The 24718-nt window shown below is 46.7% G+C and overlaps 1 protein-coding gene across 5 annotated transcripts in view; it reads right to left on the bottom strand.

Annotated features, from left to right (window-relative positions):
• Positions 1–341: 341 nt before the first annotated feature.
• The window catches only part of ETS1 (ETS proto-oncogene 1, transcription factor), a 121742-nt gene continuing 97365 nt past the window's right edge, over positions 342–24718 (bottom strand). For all 5 annotated transcript variants that reach the window (XM_044997170.1, XM_044997171.1, XM_044997172.1 and 2 more), the window contains 3 exons: positions 23367–23627; positions 8118–8236; positions 342–7058 (listed from right to left, as the gene is read on the bottom strand). In XM_044997170.1, coding sequence (XP_044853105.1) covers positions 6843–7058; positions 8118–8236; positions 23367–23627 — 596 coding nt within the window. In that variant the 3' untranslated portion in view covers positions 342–6842. The remainder of the gene's footprint in view (positions 7059–8117; positions 8237–23366; positions 23628–24718) is intronic.

Below are 24718 nucleotides of genomic sequence, written 5' to 3'. Positions count from 1 at the left end.
CTGAGGACTCAGCCTAACATCAGTGTTGTGTGATTTACGGGATTTGCTGTTTTTCTTAAAGCCACAGCTCCTGTAATCCTGTGATGACATGAAAATTTCAGCTTTCATTTAATGAAAGAAAAATATGTTTCATGCCCTTGCAACTCAAAAATGTGACAGCTAAAGGCTCAGAAACCAAGAACCCCCCCATGTATTGCTTGTACAATCTCCCTATTTTTATGACAATCTCACGATTTTTTTGGTGTCTGAATCATGTTTTTAGAACACTGGCAATACCACAAAAGCCACAATCTAACTCTTTTCAGCAGGACGGGGGAGAAATAATCATGCTGACACCAAACCTTTATGATTTTTTTTTATTTCACATGGTTTAAAATACAATAGGAAATAAGGCTACAGTATATAAAAAATTCTCCATCAAAATGATGTGCCAGCATCAGCAATTAAAACAAAACCAATCCCTCCCTTAAGAATTATTTCTGAGGGGAGATTTTTGTATTTTTTTTTTAAAACACACACACAGACACACACACATCGCTACATCTCTAAGCTACCTCAGTTCTGGTTTTTTGTTTTTTTTTTTAAAAAGCACCTGCTTTTTCCTCTTTTTTTTTAATCTCGCTTTTAAATTTTTTTCACTTTTAAAAAATATAAATTATATGAAAATACAAGTTGGAAAATAGTTGAACAGCACAATATAACAATCTCTTTTTTTCTCTATGTTTATCAGCTTTAAAAAAATCCCATGTGTAAAAACAAAAACAAAAAAAAGACACGTTCTTTTACTGAGGCAGTTAATTCCTGGAGATATTCCATTATAACACACATGTATACATATATTTATCATGTATTTAAAATTCTTTGGAATGTAGACAATAGCTCGACTGATGTTCTATAGACCCCATCAGAGAGACGCATGCCAAGGAAAGCACATTTGCAGTGTTTAGAATGAAAAGAAACTCAACAAGCTCTAATAAGCCCATCAAGGTCACCTCAAACAAACAGTGATGCTCAAAAAGTGCAGGGATTTGGATGTGTCCTAAATTTCAGATGCATATTGGAACATTCTTTTTTGTATCTTGACACTGAGCTGGAAATCTCCTGAGAGAAGGTTACATTTCAAGCCAATGATGAATCATCATAGAAATGTACAGCTGGAAGAGACCTCAAGAGGTCATCTAGGCCAGTATCCTGTGCTGAGGCAGAACTAAATAAACCTAGACCATCCCTGACAGGTGTGTGTTTAACCTGTTCTTAAAAACCTCCAATGATGGGGATTCCACAACCTCCCCTAGAAGCCTGGTCCAGAGCTTATCTATCCTTACAATTAGAAAGATACTTCTAATATCTAACCTAAATCTCCCTTGCTTCAGATTAAGCCCTTTACTTTTTGTCCTTCCTTCAGTGGACATGGAGAACAATTGATCATCTTCTTTATAAAAGCCCTTAGTATATTTGAAGACTGTTATCAGATTCCCCCTCAGTCTTCTTTTCTCAAAACTAGTATAACTTGGTTCGTGTCCTGTTCGGATATACCTCGAGAGGGGACTCTCACAGAATGATAATACTCTTCTGGCAGAACCGGGAAGTGTAAGCGAGTGTAAAACACTGATGCACACACATACACTTGTGTGTATATGATTCTAATGCACACAAATGTATAGGTGACTGTGTATCATCTTTTGTGTATTATAATCATCTACAAAACACGGCGAGAGATGGGCAAATGGTGTAATGAAAAAAGTCTGTAAATATCTGTTCAATTTTTTTAAATGAATTCCTTTTGACTGAGGTCCCTTTTCATGATCTTTCCAGGGCATAATTTTACTGGAAGAAAGCCACTTTTAAACAAATGTAGCAGAATATTCCCAACAAGCAAACTTTGAATTCCTGATCACAAGTATTCAACGATACAAAGAATCCTGCCTGAGCATGGAGGGGATGGACTAGCTGACCTCTTGAGGTCCCTTCCATCCCAATATTTCTAGGCGTGTAAGAATGACATGCATAGAATTAGCCTCATCCAGTTGGAAAAATGGGCCCATATCATGTGACTTGGGTGCTGAAGAATAATATGTTGGATATTAAGTACTTGCAGTGAACTACAAGATCAAGAATTAGTCATAAAAATGTTTGGAATCAATTAACAGATTTGAGAAATTCCAGAACAAAAGAGAAATTCACTGAATTAAATCTGGTTTAAATAGTTGCCCAGGGTGCAATTCACCCCAGCCCAGAGGGGCCAGCACTAGACACCAGTTAACCCATCAAAATAAGACTTGTGCTGGATCTTTGCACAGAGGTGAATTGCAACCCCAGTGCATGCTCTCTTTCACACACATTCTATAGATATTGCGTGTATGTAGGTTAACCAAACTTTTTCACACCTCATAAAAGATGCAGTTGGAGGTTAAGGTGCAGGTACATATTTGGCCTTAACTTTATCTCATCTGGGTCACACATCCCTGTTCAATAGTCAACATGCATTTAAAAAAAAAATCTGCAAATTTCCAGTGTATAAACAGCACACTGTGCTTTCTGTGACAGTCTCTAGCTAGAAGGGGGGAGGGAGGGGAAGCAAATTGTGGGTCAAGCCGCTACATGTCACCAAGGCTATTCTGTCTGACGCTTGTGGCATTTACATGCAGCTTGCAATCTGGATGGCAAAGGGTGGTGAGTAAACTTGGCAAAGCATTGGTAGGAGCATGTTGGCAAAGATGGCGCCCTTCATTCTGTAGCCCTTCTAGATCGCTTTGAGAACATATCCCTGCACGTTACGGAAACAGATTGTCTCGGGTAGAAACAGTTTAATACAGAAAATCTGCCCGCAATCAACCCTTGTGGAATGAATGACTTGATCAGGTCTGGCAGAAATATTGGGGATCAGCACATGAACCCCAATCCCAACCATTCATAGTAAAGTAGTGGGGGAAGGATAGCTCAATGGTTTGCACATTGGCCTGCTTAAACCCAGGGTTGTGAGTTCAATCCTTGAGGGAGCCACTTAGGGATCTAGGGCAAAAAAGAAAAAAAAATAGTTGGGGATTGGTCCTGCTTTGAGCAGGGGGTTGGACTAGATACCTCCTGAGATCCCTTCCAACCCTGAGATTCTATGATTACTGAATGACTTTCTGTTTGAACTGAACTGGGGGACCCTGCACTGTGACCAATCCCAGGGGACAGACAATGGGTAGGTTAGAAGGCAGAAAGAGGGCTGGGATGGTGGGACATCTGCCCTGGTCACTAACACCCTTTACAGGAGTAATCCTGTAAATATAAGGAGATGATTTAAGGTCTGGCTACAAACTGCCCAGAACTGACACTGTGGTTCTATGGAACTTATAAGAACCAAAAAGCCAAGGAGAACTCTGTTACCAGTTGAGTATTTAAAGAGTCACGGGCTCCTATGCTGGTTTTATTTGGAACAAGTGTATTTCACTGGAATCACCTCTGATTCAAGTGGTTCTCTGCTTCCCTGGAAAACAGAGCCTGAAATCTTCCTCCTTATATATCTTCTCAGAAGCCCAAACTAACTCTCTGCACTCAGCTACCACCACCTTTATCACTCAAAAGCTCCATCAAGATGCCTTCAGCCTACTCAAAGTGCAGGGAGCAGCCTTACCCAGCCTTCCCACTACAGCGCAGCCCACCATACACAGCTATGAATCAGTCACCTTCTGGACGGGCGTTTGACTTCACATATTCTCTCTTTGCATCTAGTTTCTAGCAGGGAGGAGGAGCACCTGGCCTACAGCAGCACAATATCAGCATCTTCCTTTGCTTCCTCCAGCTTGAGCTGAACTCCAATCCCCTTTTGCATCAGCCCTCCTTTCTCACTTCTGCAATCTCTCACCTGCCACAGCTGCCAGTCCCTCTTTGCTGAGGGTTAAAGGCATTGAATGCTCAAGATGCTAGATGAGAACTGCTCTTTCAGAAGGCAGATTGTCCTTTCTTCCTTCAGTGCATGCTCCTTCCACCTTCCTTCCATCACTCTTTCCTTCATCTGCACCAGTCCTCTCTGTATGTCGAGTGGGATCAGGTCTTAGCCCCAGACATGTACTCTGACACCTGGACTTCCCTGGCCCCATAGCCAACATCTGCCTTCAACATTCTTGGTTTAAACGCCCCCCCCCCCCAATCAGCTTGCTACATTTTTCCATGTGTTCTGCTTTACACCTACCAGCCTGCTAAGCCAGGCTAAGCTCTCTGACACGCGGGACGTGACTCAGTTTCAATCAAACAAAGCTTGCTTAAAAACAAACACCCTGATATTCACAGGGCCTGAACACATGCTGTTCTTGTAGAATCCAGTGGGAGCTCAGCACCTTTGTGTCAGGGCATCATCTTTCCAGAGAACTCAACTGACAGCCTCCCATGGCTTCCTGTTTGACCCTGCCCTCCTATACCCCAGCGCTCTGGCTACACAGAGATGGGAAAACAGGAAGCAAACTGGATGTTCAGACTAAATACAAGAGTGTTTTTAGCAACTTTTAGTCAGAGCCCAGTTCTGCAGACCCGATACATGAGCTCCCATTGTTCTGTTTCCCCTGCATTGATCTACAAAGTCTCTCCATCCTCCCACTCTCTGTATTGATTCACCACAGAGCTTCGGAAATTAGTTCCGCCGTTAAAGAAAATATATCCAGTTCAAATATTTAATACCGCCTTTACCAAAAAAAAAAAAAAAAAGATATTTAAAGTCGAAAACCCAAATCCTACAGTCAGACTGGCAGGGATTTACCCGTGTGGATCTGGTTTCAGAATCTGGTCTAAACATTTAAAACTCAGGGCCTGATTCTCCCCTTCACTTTGGGACTGATCCAGAATTAAAGCTAATGAGGAGTTGGCCGCTAGCTTCTGTGAGATCAAATCCCACTCCTGATGTACACCGGGAGTACATCAGGAGTGACTCCTTTGAAGTCAATGGAGTTACAAAGGGCAAGGGAGAGGAGAATCAGGCCCTAAGGGATGTCTACACAACAAAAAAAGACCCACGGTAGCGAGTCTCAGAGCCCAGGCCAGCTGACTCAGGCTCCTGGGGCTCACGCTGTGGGGCTAAAAATAACAGTGTAGATGTTCAGGCTCGGGGTGGAGCCTGGGGTCTGAAGCTTGGCAAGACAGGAAGGTCACGGAGCCCAGGCTCCAGCCCGAGCCCGAATATCCACACTGATATTTTTAACCTCGCGGAGTGAGCCCCAGTCAGTTGACCCAGGCTCTGAGAATTGCTGCTGTGGGGAGGAGCTTGTTGTGTAAATATACCCTCCGTGTCTAAGCTGTACCCACGCACTCCAGGCTCAAAGCCTGATCCAGCAAAGCGGTTACGCACATGCTTAACATCAAGCACACGAATGGTCCCACTCACTTCAATGGAGCTATTCGTGAGTTTAAGCATGTGCGTGCGAGTTTCACTGGACTAGGCTTGCGTGCTCGGCATCTTGAGGGATTGCTCCCCATTGAGTCTGAGTTTCCATTTTGGATGTGCCTAGAATGGCTGACCGTACAGTACTGCAGGCAGCCCTGGTCAAAAACGGAGGGAAAAATCATCAACATCCTTGTTTCACTTTTCATTGTTCAAAACTTTTCATGATTTTTTTTCCCCTAACACATTTTTCCATTTTCCCTTCAGCACTGACTGTGTTCAAAATAGGAAAATGTCAAAACTGAACTACTTTGCTCAGCTTAGTCACTGGGTGGGATATTAAACAAAACAAACTAGCAGTTACTTCAAAGTGTTAAAAACATTCCTTTAAAAAAAACCAAACACTTTCTTATTTTGAAAATGATATATGAAAATGTCAGCAACATTTTTGATACATCAGAAATTAAAACAAAACAAAACATGGTTTTGAAAATATGGCTGTCCCAAAAAGATGTTTTTAAACAACAACAACAAGAAAATTTCCTTTTGAGAAATGTCATCCACCTTTAGCAACAAACAATAGAGCAAAGTGCATGGGATTCAATGCAAATGCAAAGCATCCTCCCAGCATTTTTGGTGGCTGATTTGGCACTCATTTTCCTTCACATAAGATTCAGAGATCATAAGTCAGAGCACTACACTTCTCCAGTGGGGTCTACATAAACAATTCTTCACTGTGATAAAACTTTCTGCTGGCATAACAGAAACATACATACACACACAATATTGCAGGACTGAGACCATCTTAGAGCTTAAGACTATTTAAAAAAAAATACTGGCACAAAATTTAATAAAATAAAATTTTAACAAATAATAATTAAAAAAATCTTGGTCCGTCCTAAAAAAAAAAAAATCTGTCTGTTGTGTAACAGAAAAATAACCGACAGAAAAGCAAAGTAACAAGAACAGTTCTTGTTTTTTCCTATGTCATCCCCTCCCACAAAACAGGAAGTTCCACCTTCACTTTGCCCCTCCCATCAATAAAAGAACCAATCGCATAATCCTTAGGAGTCTTGTCACTTCCTGAATTGTCAGTTTGTTGCGCTGGTAACACAGTAATCAAGGGGATCTTTTCATTAATAATGTTTCCAGATGGTATGAGATGGGGAGGGTTTATTTTAATTTTTTTTAAGTGAGCTATATTTTTCTGGCTTCCTTAAAACTAAGAAATTCACCCCAAAAAACCTCTCAGAGAACTTTCAGATAAAAAGTTCCATCTTTCTTCTCCCAACCAAACATTGTCAGATTCAGCCAAAAGCTTGACTTTGCCCACCCTCCTCTCCCCATCAAAAATGTCAAATTTGAGTTGCTCTTGAAAAAATATAGATAGATATTTAACTGCAAAAAAAAATTTTTTTTAAAGGTCTCGTCGAATCTCCAGACTGACACGACACAACCTTCCACACAGTCTGGCTGGTTCAATTCATTCATCGGCATCGGGTTTGACGTCCAGCATGGCATGGAGTTCCTCGGGCGTGTAGCCCAGAAGGCTCTGCAGGTCGCAAACGAAACGGTACACGTAGCGCTTGCCGGCCGTCTTGTGGATGATGTTCTTGTCATAGTAGTAGCGAAGCCCACGGCTCAGCTTCTCGTAGTTCATCTTGGGCTTGTTTTTCCTCTTGCCCCATCGCCTGGCAACCTGGAAGAAGAGAACAAAGGTGAAGAAGGTCTCATAGATTAAGTGTAGATATTAAAATAAGTCTCTTCCTCCTGGCTTGGCTGGGTGATAAGGGACTGGAAGCTCCTGCCTCTGGGAGAGCTAATGGTGATAAGCTTTTTCTCCTCACCATGAAGAATGGACTCAGGGAGGAGTTGAGTGCCAGGGTTTGCAGAGGGCCAGCAGCTCAGACCTCTCCTGGGCTGTAGAAACAGCACCCATGGACTCTGCTGGGGGATCATGAAGTGGAAATAGATGAAGCAGGAGATGGGGAAGGGGATAATTTTAAGCTCTTTGGGGCAGTGGCTGTCTTTTTGGGCGTACAGCACCTAGCACGCTTGGGGCCCGGTCCCCGGCTGGTGGCCTCTAGAGCTGTGCAAATAATATTGAGGGGGAATAGTGTCGGGTAAAACTGAAAACAATTATTTTCAACATTTTTGGCAAATCAAGAAAAATTGTTTTGGCTCCAACTAAACTTTTTTTTTTCCCTTTTACAACATTGCAATATTGTGTTTCAATTTCAACCGTTTAAACCATTTTTGACTGTTTTTTACATACAATTAAAGGAAATTTTGAACTGAAAAAATGGAAACGCTTCATTGGTCTCGGAATTATCTTTCTTCCCGACGGAAACGATTTGGTAAAAATGACACCAAGTGGCGATGCCTTTTGCTGTTGCTGAATTTTCATTTTTCACCAAAAAAAACCAACTTTGGTATAAAAGATTTCACCTAGCTTCTAGGTGCCACTGCAATACAATTCATAATTCATTAATAATCAGACTTTCATGGGCACTCTCTAAACCATTGATTTTTCCAGAAAACATTGAGGGACCAACACCCTGCTACCTTGTCGTCCCCCTCACCCCCACCACCACACACACACACACACACACACACACACACACACACAAACACACACACACACACACACAGAGGATCATACTGACAGGACTTGTAGCACCCAAGCCATGAAGAGAGAGGACTTAGGTATTTGCCTAAGTATTTTCAATGGTCTCTGATCAGTTATAATGGGCCATACCTCATCTGGGTCCGAGAGCTTGAATTCCCAGCCATCGCCTGTCCAGCTGATGAAGGATTGGCAGGACTTGTCGGTGAGCAGCTCCAGCAGAAACTGCCACAGCTGGATGGGGCCACTGCCTAGGAATGCAAAGAAACCACAAGTTGTTAAAACGAGGTGAGCCGGGAACGAAACCGATGCAGATTTCTTTCCACCCATCCTCCTCCATGGGAAGACACACGCAAGCAGATGGATACAAAACGTGTTGGCTGTTTGTTAGTACAGAAAGCACTGGGACCTGTGACTCTGGTTCTGTTAGATGCTCCACCCCTGACTCGGATGCCTTGAACTCCCTTTCTAAACTCCGTGGATGCACTTGAGGCTTTCTTAGATTTCGGGCTCCTTGAGGCAAGGCCTATGATTTCCTCTGTGTTTGGACATTATGCTAGCACAGTGGGAGCGTGATCTGGGATGGGATCTTTGAGTGTGACCTTAATATCAGTTCTTATTAATATGAATAGGTAGTGTTCACTCTATGCAAAAACTGACATCTCAGGGGCCTACAGTACCAGTCCGAGTGAAGATCTGAGCTGAACTGGCAGTTTGAGAGTTAACTTGTACAGGTAAAGCTGCTTCCTACTGCAGTCCGAGTGGAATGTTCAACCACTGGAATGTTTCACCTCAGAGTAAGTTACATAAAGAGGATTATTTCTTGACATTAAAGAGGGAGGAATCGTTTTTCTGCCACCGAAGCACTGCCTTCGCTTACGTGCCAAAAAGCTCCCAGCCACTGCTCGAACTCCTACACTATCACCCGCTGCCTCTGACCTTCGCCTTCTGCTTCATGGCTGTGCACTGAGATGTGATAAAGGGGACATAGGTATGAAAATTATTTGGCCTCTCTCCAGGACGTGTTGCTGCAGGAACCACCTACATAAACTCGCAGAGAACAAGAGGCAACTCAGTGCAGCCGGCACAGCTATTGCTGCAAGGAATAGGGTCGGCTGGGCAGGTGGGCACCTGGGAAGCAGGAAGGCATTTCTGATGAGCGCTGCAATAACATAACAGAATGGAGGGTAGGCAGAAAGTGGTCTCACAGGTCAGCATCTTGAATAATTCCAAGATTTAGAACTAGAGCCTCTGTGAGACTGGAGTGTGCAGGCTGACACGAGGGTCTTCTGTACTAATGGTGCTTGTATAGTTTCCAGCAGCGTCCTAGAACATTGCAAATGGAATCCCTCCTGGCCATGACATCCTGAAATCAGCTGGGACTGAATCCCTTTGCACACTGCGCAGCTTGGAGTCAGCAGAAGAGGAGAGCTTGCAATGTCCAGCCAACTCCTAGCTGGCCAGAAGCAAGTTCCCCGGGTGATTGTTCTCATGACGTATCGTCATGGATACGGAGGTGAAGGGTTTGTGGGTGAAGCCTCCCTTGTTATATACATTTGAGTCATAAAAAGCTCTTTGTTTTGCAGCTCCTTGTCTCTAAGTACCATACGGGTGCTAATTTTGGCCATCAGCCATTTGTCAAGAAGTGGCAATGCACGCATGCATCTGCTGTCAAAACCCTCCCAGTGATCATCCTGTGAACTTTCCTGTGCTTTTAGTCCCAGCTGGCACTTTATGGTGTCCACTTGTCTGCAGTGTGCAAGTTGGTGGTTTTAAATCCAAACCGTCTCTTGCTGACTAACTTTTTCCGTCTGTGTCAGGGATAACCGTTCTGGGAGGAGAGCACCCCTCATCTGATCAGCTGAAAACAAACAAGTTGTTTCTCTACAGCAATCAGATTCCCAGGGATGCCAAATTCTCCTTGCCCCCAGAACTGATTTTCTCTAAGGGGCTTCAGCTGTACTTGGCTGAGGCTGGACAATTAATTTAATAAAAAAAAACCAAAAAACAGAAGTACTTGTGGCACCTTAGAGACTCACAAATTTATTTCAGCATAAGCTTTCGTGGGCTACAGCTCACTTCTTCGGATGCTGTAGCCCACGAAAGCTTATGCTAAAATAAATTTGTGAGTCTCTAAGGTGCCACAAGTGCTCCTGTTCTTTTTGCGGATACAGACTAACACGGCTGCTACTCTGAAACCAATTAATTTAAAGGCACTGTACTCCCTGTCTATATGCATCGTATCTTACCATGCCTCAGGGCATCTGATTCCTACGTGCTTAAGCAGGGCTGATGCAAAGTACATAGCGCATTGCCCTGAGAGATTGTGGCTTTACACACTTTCCAGTAAGTCTTTCACTGGATCAGTCATATGCTGATTGACTCCTAAATACTGATCTCTTCTTTTCACTCATGTCCCAGCCAAAGCCAAAATGGATGCCCTCAAGCCAAAACCTGTCTGATTAGCACCTTTCATGTGGGGCCACACCTAGAACACTTTGTTCAGCTTTGGGCAACGTATTTCCAGCAAGATACTGACACATCTAAGAGGAGCTCAGAAAAGGGCAACGAAAATGATCCAGAGAATGACTTACAAGAAAAGAATTAAATATATAAAGCTGGGTTAGGCAACAGCTAAGGTGAGGGAAAGGAGAACAGACTGATAATGGCAATGGGTGTAAGCCTCAGCTGGCGAAAGGGGTGGCTAATGGAACAATGGGATGAAGTTACTTGATGACAATTCACGCTGCATGTCAGGATAAAATTCCTGCTGGTGGGAATCGGAGGATGCGGAATAATCTGCCAAGGGATGTGATGGATGATGTCCTATTGCTTTTAGAGTCATAGATTCCAAGGCCAGAAGGGACCATTGTGATCATCTAATCTGACCTCCTGTATAACACAGGCCAGAGACCTGCCCCCAAAGAATTCCTGCTGGAACAAGTGCAGATCTTTTAGAAGAAACATCCACATTTTGATTTAAAAATTGCCAGTGATGGAGACATTTAAAACTATTGGAACCTAAACAAACCGCTAGTAGAGAGGGAACCATCCTGCCTGGTGAAGGGACAGACTAAATGGGACCTAGTGTCTCTTTTCTGGCTCTAGAGTGCTGATCTCACTGCAGTCCCATCTTGGTGTAACCCCAGTGACTTCCGTGGAGCTACTCCTGATTTACTAAGGTGTGAGAGCACATCGGGCCATGGGAACACAGGGTAGGTAAACTGCAAAAAACTACCATGGCAGCCAGTCTCAGAGCCCAGGTCTACGGCACCTCCGGCTGAAGCTCAGGAGCTGAGACCCACCCCGCATAGCAATTGACAGAACTCAAGCTCCAACCTGAATGGGAATGTCTACACTGCTTTCTTAGCTAGCACCTTAGCGTGAACCTTGTGAACCCAAGTCTGGGCTCAGAGAGCTGCTGCTGTGGGGATTTTTTTGTTAGTTTGTTTGCAGCATAGATATACCCTGATAGAGTCCTGACTATCTGCTAGCTAATATCTGCTCCTGTATTTTCCACTCCATGCATCTGATGAAGTGGGTTCTAGCCCACAAAAGCTTATGCCCAAATAAAGTTGTTAGTCTCTAAGGGTATGTCTACACTACCCGCCGGATCGGCAGATAGTGATCGATCTATCAGAGATCGATGTATCACGTCTTGTCTAGACGCAATACATTGATCCCCGAACACACTCCCCGTCAACTCCGGAACTCCACCAGGGCGAGAGGCGGAAGCGGAGTCGACGGGGGAGCGGCAGCCATCAATCCCACACCGCGAGGACGATCTAAGATACATCAACTTCAGCTACGCTATTCTCGTAGCTGAAATTGCATATCTTAGATCGTTCCCCGCCCCCCGAGTGTAGACCAGGCCTAAGGTGCCACAAGGACTCCTCGTTGTTTTTTCTTAGACTCTTGGTTATCAGTGCATTGATATGCAAACCAAATCCGGTTCACAGTATCTATCTTACCCCAGATATGAACAAGAGAGAGACGACATTCTGCAGGAAAATATGTGAGCAAACTGCCCTCAGTGCGGCTTTGCCAAATATCGGCTCAGAGGATTTTGTTACACACTCTGTCTATATTTGGTAGGAATTGAGCTGCAACCACACTTCCCAGATCGCTACACTGGGGAAGCTCAGACAGGGACTTTGCAGCTGACTGTATTATAATGGGCTGATCCAGATGCTCCCAGATTTTGGGGATCCCAGTTTTGCTGCTCGAGCTCCTTGCTAACATTCTGAATTACAGCTCGGTGGGGTGCATGGGTAGAAGATTAATTCATCCATCCGTAGTATGTCAGCAAGGCAACATAGGTGCATGCTGTTGAGGCTGAGCAAAGTAAACAGATTCTAGCCCTAAATAGACAACAGAGAATTCCCCTTGTGGAAGGGGATGTCCCAATGTCAAATATACTAACTGAACCAGCTTCTGTGCCTGCCACTGTCACTGGCGAAGGGGAGGTGCTGGGTGTGAAAGAGGCAAGGCAAGAGCAGATGCCTTTACACCAATGCTCCCGTAGAGCAAGTTAGAGCAGCCCCTTAGCTGCTCTAACTAATGTCTGGGCAGGCTGACACGGGGATGCAGAGTAAAAGAAGACCAGTATCTCCCTATCCTGTTGATTTCCCTTAACCTTTGATGCATGTTCCAACTAATGGGAGGGGCTGTAATTAAACATTCATTGAGGCAAGTAATTGCCCTGGCCTGGCACATCAGAGCACATGACTTATGAGGAGAGGCTGAGGGAACTGGGCGTGTTTAGTCTCCAGAAGAGTAGAATGGGAGGGGGGGATTTAATAGCTGCTGTCAACCACCTGAAAGGGGGTTCCAAAGAGGATGGATCTAGACTGTTCTCAGTGGTGGCAGATGACAGAACAAGGAGTAATGGTCTCAAGTTGCAGTGGGGGAGGTTTACGTTGGATATTAGGAAAAACTTTTTCACTAGGAGGGTGGTGAAGCACTGGAATGGGTTACCTAGGGAGGTGGTGGAATCTCCTTCCTTAGAGGTTTTTAAGGCCCGGTTTGACAAAGCCCTGGCTGGGATGATTTAGTTGGGAATTGGTCCTGCTTTGAGCAGGGGGTTGGACTAGATGACCTCCTGAGGTCCCTTCCCACCCTGATATTCTATGATCACCAGGTCACACCAGCTTTAACGATCACGTTCAAGGCTTTCCAAGCTTCCAGAGAGAAATTTCTCTAACCTTAGGCCAAGGAGCCCAGTGCAGTTAGCATGTTCTCCTCGCACTCTGCTGCCAGCTGGCATGCAGAGGTACAGGGAAGCCCAGCAATTTATCATTGTAAGCGGCGTGGAATCATATGGCACGGCATCCCGTAGGATGTTTTTTCTTTGCAGGAGGGAATGCTATCCAATGGCTCGTGCCGAGGACTAGGAGTCCAGCTCCACGGGGTCTATTCCTAGCTGCCCATTGGAGGATCAGTAGTCTGAAAATGAACGTGTTTACTGCACGGCTAGCAGACTTCAGCTCATGCACACACGCACCGAGCCGTACAGAAGCATCACAGCCCTGCTGCTGCTGCTGCTGAGGCGACACCTTGTTTGAAATGTCAGAGAGTCAACAGATGCAGGAGGCAGCAGGAACTAACTCACGCTGCACGTCTGAGCCTGTGCGACAGAGCACAGCTCCGGGAGACTGCATTATATGGCACCACCTCTCTTGGTATTTGCATCTCTTTCCTAGAGAAGATTCAGTTGTTAAGGCAGAGGGCTGTGAGCACTGAAGACGTATGGTGAATTGGGCTGTATGTGAGTTATAGTGGGGAGAGGATCTGGGATGAGCACATTGGAGAATGAGGCTCTCAGGCATTAGTAATGGGTGAGATTTTCAAGTGTTCAAGGGAGTTAGGAGCCCAGAAGCTGGGTACCTAACTCCCCAGGTCATTTTTTAAAATCCCACCCAATAAATCTCAGCACTGACACGGCGTTACATTTTCGAAGTGCTGGGTGGCGCAGGTAGCTAAGGAACACGTGTTTGTTCGCTGTGATCAGCTCCTTCATCTCTCCAAGCACTCAGCACCTTATCCCTCCAGCTGCGCCTCGTGACCCATCTCCCACATCTTCTGTTCCAGCCTTCATCCTTCTTCCACATCCCGGATCCATCTAGCCGAGCAGGGGAGCAGTTAAAAACCAAGGCATTGGGGCCCAGATCTGGGGTAAATCAACACCGCTCCATTGATTTACACCAAGAGAGGAGCTGGCAGTTGATGTTTCTAAAAGCCAATTGCCAGTGGAATATTAAGAAGAATCATTAGAAAATGAAGTAACTTCAATCCTGCCTGGAAAAAACTTCCTTCCCAGTGACACAAGCAGTCTCTGAAACTAGAGGAGCTCCCCAGCCTCCCCCTGCTGCTGCCAGTCCTACAGTCGTCCCCCACCCCCCATGGTTTCAGATTCAGCTGGTGTAAGTGGGTGCAGCTGCGCCCCAGATGAGACACTGGCCCAGGGCGAGGCAGAACCTCCAGCTAAGATGCAGCCCTTCCTGGGAGGACCAGACAAGTCCCATGCACTGCTGACCTCGTGCAGAATATCCCGAGACAGATATCAGCCCTTGGACACGGATGCAAGTAGGGAGGGTGCAAACACAAGCTGCCTTTTGTGATGGGGTCGCTTCAAACATATCCGGGAGCTTTCAGCCGTGCCCGCAGGAAGGTTCGCTGAACCCACTCGTTTTCATACGAGCCCTGGAAAGATGACAACCTCACACGCACGCCACCCCCAAGGCAAGGCCTCTGAATTCTGGGGCTGTCCCCTGAGTGCAGCCTGATGACCTTTGTCCCTGGGAGGGAGGGAGGGCGTGCTAAGAATAGAGCCAGTCAGAGGGGGCTCACATGCTTAATGTGACTCACAATGGCCGCCCTGTCTCGCTTCCCTCACAGTGAAGAGCATTGGGGAGCATCACGCATTAGGAATTCGCGAGCATCATGGGGAAAATATGCCTCTTAAGCCTGGTTATGAAATCCTGCCACAGTGGGAACCCTGTTTGAGCAAAGCCTCTTTGCATGCGGGTATGCACAGGCTCCTGGGCATGCACTGCACGAGTCCTAGCCAGGTCACTTTCCCAGGTTGTCCCTCTGTCTTTGCAGTGTGGCTACATCAGTGCAACTCCCCCTCCAGGTTTCTTTCCTCCCTCCCGCCACCGGCACAGACAGGCCATTACTTTACAGGGTGAGGCCCTATCTGAAACATGTCACCCTGCTCTTTCTCTGGCTGATTTTCACGCCCCCTCCCCCAACGACATTGTTTGAAAGAAACAAAACAAAAAACGAGAGCGGCGCACCTATTCTTTTCACTGTGTGGTTTGTGGTTCCAACCAAACACAACAAGTGGGCATAGCAACATCTCCAAAGCAGCCTTCCCTTCTGTCATGCACTGACCTTGGCCTGGACCTTCTATGTCAGAGCTTCAGAGACCAGCATAATCAGGAGGGGCCGAGACCTGTTTGCTGGCCCTGGGCAGTGGGTAGGTTTGGGCAGTGGCGAGGTTGTACCTCTGCATTTCATCCCCCATATCAGCCATGGGCACTTCTTCCCCGCCTCTCTCCCTCACCAAATTTTGCTTTGTTAGGAGCATCCTAGAGGAGCGTCAGAGATGGATCTCAGTGGCAAAGTTCAGCTCCAGCTTGCCTCAGAGCTTGGGTATGATCAGAGCCAGCGTTTTGGTTTGGGATCATGCCTAGTTTCAAAAGAATCCAGGAAGCATCCACGGTGGAGCATGCAAGCTAGGGAGTGCCAGCCCACATGGCAGGTGGAGGATGGACTGGGGTACTGATGAGTCTCAGGCCTCTGTCATGAAGGTGGCACTGGGAGTCCAACATACTATCTGTGTTCATGGCACCCAAAACCTGCTATGCCATAGGCTGATCAACTGCTCTGAGGAGTGACTAGTAAAACTATATCACTGAAGAGTCAACTCCGAAGTGCAAAGGTCATGCCGCTCGGTGGGTCGCGCTGCACGCTTTTGTTTTAAAAGCTGAGCTACGGTCATGGTTGGGCAGCATTGCATGGGGCTGATTTTACTGTCATTTGCATATGTCTGGCAGGTGGCACATAGGCCACTGAACCAAGCCTGGGCCTCATCCGCTGGGTTCCACCTTAGGGTGAGAAATGGGCCTCGAAGAGCCGTTTGCAGTGGAAGCTAGAAGCAGGTCGTAGGGGAAACCAGGATGTAAAGTTACGCTTGAAATCATCCCTCAACAGCAGGTAAAGTTCATACTGAACCAGAATCCAAACAGGGTAGGCAATGAAACAACCACTCGCCCACAGCCGCCTGTCCCTAGGAACAGCCACCTTTTTGTCTGTCCACCAGAGGCAACTGAATGCACTTATGAACTCTCATAACTGTTCCACTCCAGCTTCACAGGGATGGCCGACTTCACCCTTCTCCAGCAGCAGGGAATAGTCAAGAATCCCATATGGACTCTGACTTTTCTCCCCAAGCAACTGCACTGAATGTAGATGTCCAGGCTGCCGCATTCCATGTGGCTCCCTGAGCATCTCTTCCTGTGACTTGAGAGGAACTGAGAACAGTGCAGTTAACAGGCTTTCTGACATTGGCTGGAGACAGCACACTTCCGCCCCCCCGCAACCCCTTCAGATCGCACCTGTCAGGCCTGCGAGTTTCAGCCGGCAGCGTGGGCGGCAGCATGAAGAGAAGGAGTATGCAGATCTCCTAAAGAGACCCACTTTCTTCGATGCTGTTGTTTCTTTCTTGTAAACCGGCAGCTGTGTTCTTTCACTTTTAAATGGAACAGGCACTGAACAGCTTGTCCAACATGGGCCCCTGGCCTTGGCAATAGGGAGTGGGATTTGCGGAGAGAGAAGGGTTTTCCGACGCATATTCTGGAGACATCTGTCAGACCTTTGGCAGTTGGGGAAGGACGGGGAGGGGGCCCTCAGGTCTGGATCTCAGCTGAGCAAAGTGGTGCTGATACTTGCAGGAGTGATTTGTTCAATGGAAATGCTTCTGCATGTATCACGGAGCTAAAGTCTCCGGAGCCAGATAGTCCCCTGCAGTCTCATGTTGGCTGTCTTCTTCCCTGGCACCACAGTAAAGAACTGGCAACACTTCTGTCACTAAGAATGAAATTAAGACCATGCATACTAGCGCCTAATTTGCATAACTGCATAATACTCTTGCATACTAATGCATGCTATTAATTAAGACCCTGTATACTACTAATTTGGGGCTATAAACACCTTAGGCACCAGGCTACCCTCTAAAGCACCTGTAACTTTTTACTCATTCGTGATGGCCTAAGACATAGGAGATCTAGGTTCAGTTCCTCATTCTACCACTGATCTGCTGTATAAGTTTGGGTAAGTTGCTTCATCTTTCGGTCTTGTTTCACCATCCATGAAATGGGGGGGAGGGGGGGTAATCGTTCTGCCTTGTTTTTTTAGGCTCTAAGTTCTTTGGGGCAGGAGCTGTCTTTGATCAGGTCTCTGCACAGCGACTAGCACAACAGGGCTCTGAAATCAACTGGGTTCCAGGCACTACTGCACTACAAATAACAACTCTATGGAAAGCCACAGCCAAATGTCAGGGGCTTTGCAGAGAAGCTGACGCGCTAGGCCTTGTGAAGCGAACACACCCCACGTTTCTGCTCTGTGTGCTATTTTGTTTGCTGGAGACCAGCCCACAGTGGTGCAGGCAGGTGACCACAATGGGCAGAAGGAGGTGTGAAGTGCTACATGGTCCCCCTGGCTAAGAGATCAGCGGCTGAAGTGGGTCAGGCTAAAGATTCCCGGCACGCATCATGGAAAAAACAGGTCACAGAAATCAGAGAGAGTTAAGAGCTAACTCATGACATTGGACCAGTGCAGGTTTGTTCTCTGCACTATAATCTCCAGTGCTTTGTGGGTCCAGTTTTAAAAGCCTCAGGGGATGGAGGTTCTACTGCTTCCCTTTGGGAGACCATTCCGCAGTCTAACAGGTCTCACTCTTTGACCCGATTCGCCCTACTGTCATGGAAGAGTTGCGTCTAAATCCCCTAGGCTGCTTTGAAAATCTCAACCCTGGAGCCGGCGTTTGGGCACTGAGCTTTGAAAATGCACCCCGAGTAGGTCAGGGGAATCGTCTTTCAGAAGCGCAGTCTCAGCTGACCTAGCCGTGTCCCTGTGAGTGTAGAAACAGGTTAGAAACTGAATTTTCATGAACTCTTGCGCAGTTACATTCTTCCCCCAAAGATAAGAAAATTGCATCAACCTCCCCGAGCAACCATGGCAACTTGTTAAATTAGGTCAAGATGTGGGGGCAGATAAGGTGGCTTTGAAATTCTGCTCACTAGCTGAGTTATGAACACATCAAATACAAGCTGGGCTTCCGCCAAAATGCACCTTCTCTACAAACTGTGCGCCTCCTAGGGCTGATACCATCGGCGTGCTGCTTCTCTAGTGATAAAGCACAGCGGCACCTCCCAGTGCCATCGGCAAAGCAGGCTCTTGAGAACAAAAGCCGAACGATATTGTCAATGTCTGACATACAAAACAGGGATCGCAGCCAAAAAGACCACGCGCTTGCCCAATGCATTTGCTCAGAGGAGCTCAAAGCGCTCGGCAAACCTCAGAGGAGCCTTGATGCACCGGTAAAGATTGTTGAGCCCATTTTACAGATTGGTGACCCGAGGCCTGGAGACTGAGAGCTGCTCAAGCCAATGTGTGAGTCAGTGGCCAAATAAGGAATAGAACCCAGGAGTCCTGACTGCCAGTCCCCTGCTCTAGCCGCTAGAGCCCACTTCCTTACCAAAACTGGGAACAGAATCCTGGCATCTTGGCTCCCAAGTCTCCTGCTCCAGTCACTAGAAACCACTTCTCTCCCAGCGCTAGGAATAGAACTCAGGAGTCCTGACTCCCACTCCACCTCCCCACTTGCCCTGTTTTGCCTTTTCTGCTATTTATTATTATTTTTAAATAGGGAAGCCCTGTCTCTTCCCAGTGTGAGCTCTGGGCATTATCTCCTGGAGGGGAGGAGCTTGCAAAATACCTGCACTTTTCTGGGCTCACCACTGTCTCTATTAATTTAAAAGCTACAGTATGCAGTAAAACCAGAGGCTGCAAAGGCCCATTATAGAGATGGCCTGAACCAAAACCTCAACTCCAAATACCCCCGGACTTTGGAAATAGATTAATCCAGATTAGAATTTTGGAGGCTTAATTCTCCTCTGCTTTGGAGCTTGTGTTGTCACATGCTCCTGGGCAAAGTGGTTGTATCCTGCAACCAGGTCCACACGGCTGCATTTTATACCCACGCTGTGTTCCCTTTATCCGGGTGTAAACGAGGAGAGGAAATGCAAGGCCCCGGAGAATCAGAGATCTTTATAATCACACCTCTGGATTGACACATCCACAAACTTGATCTCCTGCAGCCTTTGTCCTACAATAATGAGGCAGGTCCAGTCCCTTACTAAACGGAGCTCTAAAGACAGCAACTCCACTCGACTGAGCAAAGGCCAATGTCCTAAAGCCGTGATTTTCAAAGTGACTGGTGATTTTGAGTGCCTCAATTTCCAGGGACCAAACTTGAGATGCTTTTAAAGAGCCTGGAATTCAGACGACAGGTGCTCAGCACTTCCCCAAAATCAAGCCTCCTTAAGGTCTGGGCACTGAAAAATGGAGGCATCCCAAATCACCAGTCACTTTGGAAAAACCTTGGGTCTGGTGTTTAGGGATTCCCCCCCTCCCCCCGATTCAAAATGGCATTTGAAACATGGCTAGGGAGATTACCATAAGAGTATGCATGTTTCTTACACTAACGTGTAGCAGGCAGCATTTGGGTTGTAGTCAAGAGTGCTTTGGTATGGGAATAAGAAAAGATCGCACTTGGAGGCATGTGTCCAAAGAGATGCTCTGGACTGGCGGTGCTGCTGGGTAGAATAAAGGATCTAACTCGTTACGGGGATTGGTGCTCTGGTTTTCTGTCTAGTGTCCATCACACGTAATAGTGAAGTGAAATGCCTGGGTTTAGTTTGGGGCAGATCAGTTTCACCAATGCATGATGCACCCAGAGCTCTTTGGGAGATACTTGGCCTTCTGTTAGGCACATGCTCTGTGTTATATACATCCAACCTATTGACAGCTGATTATGAATAGAGCTGAATGAATAACTGACTGTTTTGGTTCAGTGTGTGAACCAAAAAATTCTGAAAGAAAATTCACATTGGGTTAAACTAAATGCTTTTTTTTAATATATATATAAAATGAATGGATGGGCTTTTACCTTGCTTATTTCTGTTATTTAAAATAAATCTACCTAAATATCTACTCCAAATGTCAAAACAAAAAAGGCAAAACATCTCATTTAGAAAACAAAACAAAATTCTGTATGCAGTGTTGTTGTACCATGTCGGTCACAGGATCATAGAATCATAGAATATCAGGGTTGGAAGGGACCTCAGGAGGTCATCTAGTCCAACCCCCTGCTCAAAGCAGGACCAATCCCCTGTTAGAGACAAGGTGGATGAGGGAACATTTTTTATAGGACCAACTTCTCTCTCATCAACAGAAGCTGGTCCAATTAAAGATATTACCTCACCCACCTTGTCTCTCTAAAACAAAATTTGTTGACTTAAAAAAAAAAAATATATATATATAGGCCCAATATATTCACCGAATTTCAGCCAAATTCACCAATAGTTTTGGTCGAACAGAAACTATATATGTTTTGGAGACTAACCTATTTGTCTGAAAAACTTTGCCCGGCTCTAAATTATGAGCTTCAGAGCTGGAGAGAAACAGCACAAGCACTTGTAACTAGGGAGTGGGCACTGTCTCAAGACCTAGCTCAAGGCAAAACTCCTACTGACTTCAGGACTGTGATGAGCAGAACAAGGACTGAGTAGAGACTTCCCTGATGCTGAGGGAGGGGAAAGGCTGCTCCCTCTGTGTGGTCGGCTGACAAGGAGATTCAGTCACTTTCTTCAAAGAGCCTGACCACGCTAGGCCTAGAGTGACACTGTGTGAGCGGGCTTTGGAAAGGAACTCACATGTGAGACCCTTCCCTGACACATATTGGCCCCGGCAACCCTGCTAAGCGTCTCCCATTGAAGAATGCAGTGGCACCGAAGACGAGGAGGCAGGGCATAAAGCAATGGGAGGAAACTGAGCAAAGGAAAACGTGGGCCTGCTCATCAGCATAAAATGTCCTAAAACATTTGCCGCTACTCACAAAGTAACTGTACATGAAAATGGGCCCTTGGGGGGCCTGTATTGCATATGCCATGACCCCCTACTGGAGGAGAGAGTATGGTCCCATACTCGGAGAACATGGGACTGGGAAACAGGAGATCTTGATTCTTTAACCAGCTCTGCCCCTAATTCAGCAACATACTTTTGTGCCTCAGTTTCCTTCATTAAATGGGGATCGGCGCTAGTGCACAGGGCCATCAGGATTCCAAAGCACTTTGAGATTCCCGTGGTGAAAAGCTCTGTTAGAAGTGGAAAGAATTCATTGGCTTGGGGGAAAATAAAGCCAGGGCTGTTTATGGGCCTAGTTTGTGGAAACAAAAGAAGTGAATATTATGGAATGGAGCCATGATGAACGTACTGTACTATGTCGCACGGCCCCTCCCACAGCTGTGTGTTTCACTGGTCACGTCCTATAGGGCAGTATCTAACACAGGAATGCAATACGATTCAATTGGGTTTTTTTTGCACAGGTCACTTAAAAGCCTCCCATTCAGTCGGCTGGGTTGATCTCTCTCTAAAATTAAAGCTATAGCAACAAACCACTTCCTTTTTACACATAGCTCCAAAAATTATCTTCCCACCTCCCCCTCATCCCCCCGTCCCCCACAAAAAATAAAATTATCAGCCCTAAGAGGAACTGTGTGAGTGGGAGGAGATTTCTGGGAGGGTCTCACCTCAGGATTGGCTCTGAGCCTCTTGATCTTTATCTGCACATGCTATTTCTGCCTCAAGACTCCTCCAGCGCACAGCTGCCACCAGTAGGTGCATGAGGGGGTCACTATTCATGAGTGGAAGGGGAACTAACGAAAGGTACTGTGCTGCGCCTCTTTGGCTCTTTAATCTAGGTTTCAAATAAGTTCTGAAGTCCAATCAACTTCCCCTCTCCTCTGCTAATTCCACTCCTCAAACTGAAAAATCAGTACAAAGTCCAATAACAAAATCTGCTTGCCTAGAGTCCGAAACAAATAAGGACAAAATGTTCCAATATTGCAGGGGAAAGACCCAGCCCTCAACACACTTGAAAAGCTCTCCACGGAGTGTGTGCATGCCCAGAGTCCCATTCTGCCAGCCTCTGTCACAGTAAGGACAGACGGAGGCTAGGATCGCTCTTGGAGTACTGTGCAACATAGGGTCAGAAGGAAGCACCTCATGGATGTATACGGCCTAATTCTCCATTGCCACACACCTGTTCCAAGCGAATGGCAAGTGCTAATATTCCACAGCATAAAGGGTAAAGCCATGAAAAATCAGGCTCTTTACACCTCCATCACTCTCCATTCCCAAGACTACAAAAGCCTTTCGCAACCTATGCTCAGACTGTGCAGCGCGTCTCAAAATGCAGCCACCTCTGGGGTGGAGGGCTGCAGAAAAGTGGACGGCACACTGCATAACAGTACGGCGAGGAGAAAAATTGTCCTAGATGATGATGAAAACACCTACCTTGAAAAGTAAGGGGCCTGGCTCTCCAGCGCCTTGCACTTGGTGTATTCACAGCTGTGCAGAGTAAGGGTAAATCACTATTGGACTCAGCAAGGTGGCAATTTTGCACCTGCTTTGCAGAGGTATAAATGAGACCAAGACCGACTGGCTCAAGAGACATGATGGGATAACAGGGACTCTCACCTCTAGGTCACTGCTAGGAATCTGCTCCCACAGCAATGCCCAAAAGCTATTTCCATCCAATACATAGTTGGAGACTGAAGTGAAACAGCCGGAGAGATGGGCCCGTGTCACGACATTGGGACCCAGACTCTGGGCACCTCCAAAGTTCTGGGGTATTTGGACCAGCCTCCTCCAGAGATAGGGAACTGAGGTGAAACGCAGACCCTGATGCAGGTTCTCAGAGGGCAGGGCTGAGCTCATCTGTAGCTGGTGCCTCTCAGTCCCACTCCTAAAGGAAGAGGTGTCCACATCCCAAATGCCATCGCTAGGACTGGTGTGCTGGAGGCCACTCGAAGGGACCCATTCATCTCTCCCCCTATAAACCCCGCTCCACTCAGTCAGGGCTGAGACCCATAAACGAGGGGGGATGGTTTGCTCATGGCAACTGTCCTGCGCATCAAGGCTTCCAGTCTCCAAGTCAGCCAATCTCACCCCTTTCACCAGCCCCAGATTCGCTTCTGACTGGAACCCAAGAGCCGTCTCGGAAAGGCTCTGCCCTGGGGCAGGTGACCCTACCTGTGTAGCCAGCGAGGGCAGCAGCAGGAATGACTGGCTTGTCCTTGTTCATGTCGGCCCGGTCTCGAACATAGTCCTTGAAGGTGCCTTTGGGCTTGTGGTTGGGCAGCGCCGCAGGGTAGTCCTCAGAATCAAAGCTGTCGTAGGAGGGGACGCGCTGAAGGCTCTGGAAGGACGACTGGCTGTTCCAGGACTGCGTCAGGCGGTCACAGCTATCGTAGCTCTCTATGCTCTCGAAGGAGTCCTGGCCCCCTAGTTTACCTGGCAAGCAGAAGGGAGAATGAGAATCACCCGGCCTGCAAGGAGGCAATTTAAATGAGATGCACAAATCAAGGTCAGGAGAAGGACAACGCCCCAGGTGTGCACTCCATCTGCCAGCCAGGCAGACGGCAGAAGGAACCACAACCCTGCTAACTACCTTCAGCTCCAAGCCAGACAAGACACTGCTGTTCCAGTGCACCCTTCACCTCAGAGAAAACGTTAATCAAGCACTGACATCCATGAGCCTGGTGTATATTCACTGTCCCCATGTTACAGAGCAGGGCAATCTGAGGCACACAGACGTGAAAGGACTTGCTCCAGGTCACAGAGAGCCAGTCACTTGTAGAGTGTCAGGAAAAGAACCCAGGAATCCAGACTCCGAGCCTCCACCCCAGATGCAGAGAAATACCCTGAACTATATTTGTGGCCACCTAAATTTGACCCACCTTCTGAAAGGGGATTGCTCTGGGGCTTGAAGAGAAATACACCACTGAAACAGGCAGGCCATTAGGATGTTCCATGTTCCAAAGACAGGTGTGGAAGCTACAGCCCCAATGCAAAGGAAAATCCTAGATCCACACCTGCAGGATCTGGGTTTGAATCTCCTGACCTGAGCCCATCTCTACTGATCATTTATACAGCACCATAGGCCTGCGTGACACTTTGCAAAGCCCTGGAGAGCTTACATACAAACAGGTACATTCATAGCGCGAATTAGGCAGTGGCACATTCCAAGTGGCGTAAGCAGAGGTACGATTCATGCCCCGTGCAGAACGCTAGCACAAGGTCCTGCTAAGCTTCATTCTCAGTTTCTTTGCTACAAGACTCTATTGCCACGTTTTATTGCAGGAAATCATAACAGAAGCTCGTAGCACCCCAATGCCCCCAAGCAGCAGTAAACCAGAGGGCGGGGCGGAGATGTGGGTTGAGTATTCAAGCAACTATTTTTTCTCCTCCACTAAGGTGCTCACATCTGGGCTACATTTATGCTACTGATTGTTTTCTATACAGAGAGCAATATATTAGGGGCTAGATCCTCAGCCAGAGTAAAGCAGAGAGCTCTGCTGAATTCAATGGAGCTATGTTGATTT

The sequence above is a fragment of the Mauremys mutica genome, chromosome 22, assembly GCF_020497125.1.
Source record: "Mauremys mutica isolate MM-2020 ecotype Southern chromosome 22, ASM2049712v1, whole genome shotgun sequence".
Taxonomy (NCBI): Eukaryota; Metazoa; Chordata; order Testudines; family Geoemydidae; genus Mauremys; species Mauremys mutica.
The sequence above is the reverse complement of the archived record's forward strand: the minus strand, read 5'-3'. Positions and strand labels throughout refer to the sequence as shown.